This window comes from Salvelinus sp. IW2-2015, linkage group LG30 (assembly GCF_002910315.2).
Source record: "Salvelinus sp. IW2-2015 linkage group LG30, ASM291031v2, whole genome shotgun sequence".
Lineage (NCBI taxonomy): Eukaryota > Metazoa > Chordata > Actinopteri > Salmoniformes > Salmonidae > Salvelinus > Salvelinus sp. IW2-2015.
In genome coordinates, this window is record NC_036869.1 from 7,848,113 (window position 1) to 7,851,495 (window position 3,383).

Sequence of the window (3,383 nt, forward strand, 5' to 3'; positions counted from 1 at the left end):
AGTGGGACTATAGAGGCATGATAGTGCATCCAGCTTCACATTCTTGGATCCCGGGTGGTAGGAGATGGTGAAGTTGAACCGGGTGAACAGCAGGGCCCATCGAGCTTGCCTGGATTTGAGACGCTTGCCGGTGCAGAGATATTCCAGGTTCTTGTGATCTGTCCATACTATGAATGGGTGTTCCGCCCCCTTTAACCAGTGCCTCCACTCCTCCAGCGCCATATTCACCACAAGAAAGTTACCGGTTACCCACGTCGTAATTCCTTTCCGTGGGGTTGAGACGATGGGAGAGGAAAGCGCAGGGATGCAGCTTTTGGTCTTAGGCCGAATGCTGGGACAGAACAGCCCCCACTCCGACGTCGACCTCCACCACGAACTGCCTGGACGGATCCGGATGAATTAGGATGGGGGCGGTAGTGAATTGGTGCTTGAGGTCCAAGAACGCCTGGTCTGCAGCTGGAGATGTAAATGGGACCTTGGGAGAGGTGAGCGCTGACAGGGTGGAAGCCCGGATGCTGTAGCCCCGGATGAACCGGCGGTAGAAATTGGTAAACCCCAGTAAGCATTGCAGCTGCACTCTGGAGGTGGGTTGAGGCCAATCCACCACCTCTCTCACCTTTTCAGGATCCATCTGTATGTTGCCTGCAGCTATGATGTACCCAAGGAAGGAGATGGTGGAGCTATGGAATTCACATTTTTCCACTTTGATGACGCTGGAGGACGTGTCTGACATGGATGACATGTTCTTTAGACGAGTTGGAAAACACAAGGATGTCATCAAGGTAGACGAATACGAACCGGTTCAACATGTCCCAGAGAACGTTGTATATCCGGGCCTGGAACACAGCAGGAGCGTTGGTCAGTCCGAGCGGCATGACCAGGTATTTGTAATGCCCTCTAGCCATGTTAAAGGCGGGCTTCCACTCATCAGCGTTATCACATACGCTATCCTTGAGTGATTCGAGGGAAATGAAGAGGGCTGCAGCTCAAAGATGAGGGAACACTGTGAGAGAAACGCCCGTCAGGATCCGGGATCTCCAGCGTAGCGCTCCGGAGGAGGTAAGCGGGGTTCTTGGGAAGCTGGGGTAGATTGGGGAGAAACGCCACTGATAGCGGGGTAATTGACAGTCTGGGGGGTTACTGTAGAGGCGGGCTGCCTCACAGACAATCCGTGGAATTGCTCCAGTAATGTGTTTAAGGCACGGTCCTGGTGTTCCACCAAGATCTGGAATCCTTCCATAAGACCTTGAAGTAACTCCTTGTGTCTTCCAATGGTGGCTCCCTGGGAGGAGACGGCGTTGCGGAGCTGGTCCGAGTCTGCTTGGTCAGTTATGTAGCGACAATGTACACGACAATGTAGCCTGAACACTGTTCTGTCTCGCTAGCTGGGCTTAGAAAAGGATACATCAACATATGGAGAGATCACACATTCATGCAGCTGTGGTGGTGTAACTTCTTTAGCTATCTATCGGCTTTAAAAAGTGAAAATACTCATGTCTTCATCGATACCAGCAGGTCTCCCATGAAAAAGTTGTGTTAACTTCAATTGGACAACCAGGTAATTGAAGCTAAGATGTTCTGTGCCCTCTCACTAGATAGAAGTGTGTGGTTCAGTGGCAGATTTTCTGAAGAAAACAGACAAAGATAGTACGAGCAAATCTCTATCAGATGAGACACACCTGGTCCCATTCATTTCTAGATGTTACTTTGATTGAGAATGATTTCCACATCTGTTATTGCTCATGGTGTAACACACAACAAACCTAAAGCTGCCCCTATTGGTGCCCGATAGACAAAGGTGGTAAATATCTAAATCAAATAGAATTTCATTAATGAATGTGGCCACTTAATTTACTGTGTGGATATCATTAGAAGTTATGCATACTTAATGTTAATATTCTATTACTCTAGGTCCTCCATTTCCGAACGTGAAGCCGCCTGACCCTAGCAGGAAGGACCAGAGAAAAGTTTTGGCTTAATGGTATAACTTCATATTGAGAAAAATTAAGATCACGCATACTTAGATTTAGAGTGACTGACATGAATTGGAGCATGAGCAGGCTCAGTCTACACCCAGGTGGAACAACGGATATGCAATGCATTTGTCAACAACGGTTGTGCCAATGAATGCATATCAAAACAGTGGAGGGGTGCCTACACACTTGTAAAGTAGCCTACATACTTGCAAAGTAGCCTACATTCCTTATTAAACTTGAGTGCTCTGGCCTACCTGGTTATATAAAGGTGAAATAAAAAAAGTATTTAAAAAAAAATATCACACACATACTTATGTGTGCAGGCACTAACTCATTCTGTCTCACATACACAAGCACACACTTGATTTAGGTTAGTGTCTTTCAGATTTGCCTTGACAGCTTCTCTACTGGGCCAGTCAAGAGATGAGGTTGCGTCTTCATCTTGGACCACGGCCAATGGACGAGCCCATTAGAGCTGCTAGTGTTGGGCTACTGGCCAAGCACCATGGGAGGAAGAGATCCTGAAACGAGTGGATCTGCTCTGTTCTTATCACCAGCCCAGAGAAGCTCCTAGAGACACACAGCTGTGGCATTATGTTACTGCAGAGAGTGAAATGGTCAGTGTCCCAGTCACATCCACTGCCACCTGCACTTACACAGCAGAAGGCCTCACCAATTCAAGGATGCCATTTGAGGATTTTGCTGCCACTGCCTTTTTCCAATGGGAGCTGGAGGCCTGGAAGCAGAGGGGGGCAGTAAGGAAGGAGCGAACAGAGGAAAGAGGAGGGGAAAAAATGCTCAGAGCAACATCCCTCTGGCCGTCTGTACAGGCTCTGCCACTAAACGCTGAAACAAAGCCCCAACAGCCCTCACACACATACCGGCTTTCCTGGAGTGGCAGGAAAATATCTTCTGCCTAGCCAAAGTGTTTTCCCTGTACCTGGCACAGGGCATTGGAGGGAGCTCCAGCAGTCTGCCTTTTATGAGACTGAAAAGCAGAGATGTATGGTGGAGAAGGGGAAGTGACTCTACAGACACACACACAGAAGTAAATAGCTGAAAATCTATTTCCATTAATGGAAGTGGTTTGGACTCTTGTTTGATTTGTATTTATTTCCCAGGTACTGTCCATTCTTTTACATTACTGTGCTGTTATTGTATATCACTGTGTATATTATTGTTCATTGCTATTTTGTGTAAAAGTTGACCAATCATTTATTCTAATCGCGGTGAATATGTCTTGTATTATAAACCAATTGCTACAGTTAGTGTGTGGATAAGTTTGTTGTACAAAGGATTGTGCTCCAACACTATTATAAATATGCCTTTGATTTCATTAAATTAAAACTTAACTTAAAGCAATCTTCTCTTTGGTTTTTTATATGCATTAAAATGGCAAATGCAAAT

General features: G+C 46.3%; 1 protein-coding gene across 1 annotated transcript; it reads right to left on the minus strand.

Moving 5' to 3' along the window:
• Positions 1 to 319: 319 nt before the first annotated feature.
• On the minus strand, positions 320 to 742 carry LOC111954804 (uncharacterized). Its single transcript, XM_023974715.1, has one exon. It carries the CDS (start codon positions 740 to 742, stop codon positions 320 to 322), a length of 423 nt encoding a protein of 140 aa, XP_023830483.1.
• Positions 743 to 3,383: the final 2,641 nt, after the last annotated feature.

Excerpts from the sequence above, each read along its gene's own strand:
- LOC111954804 (XM_023974715.1), bottom strand. The coding sequence starts at position 742 with ATGTCATCCATGTCAGACACGTCCTCCAGCGTCATCAAAGTGGAAAAA.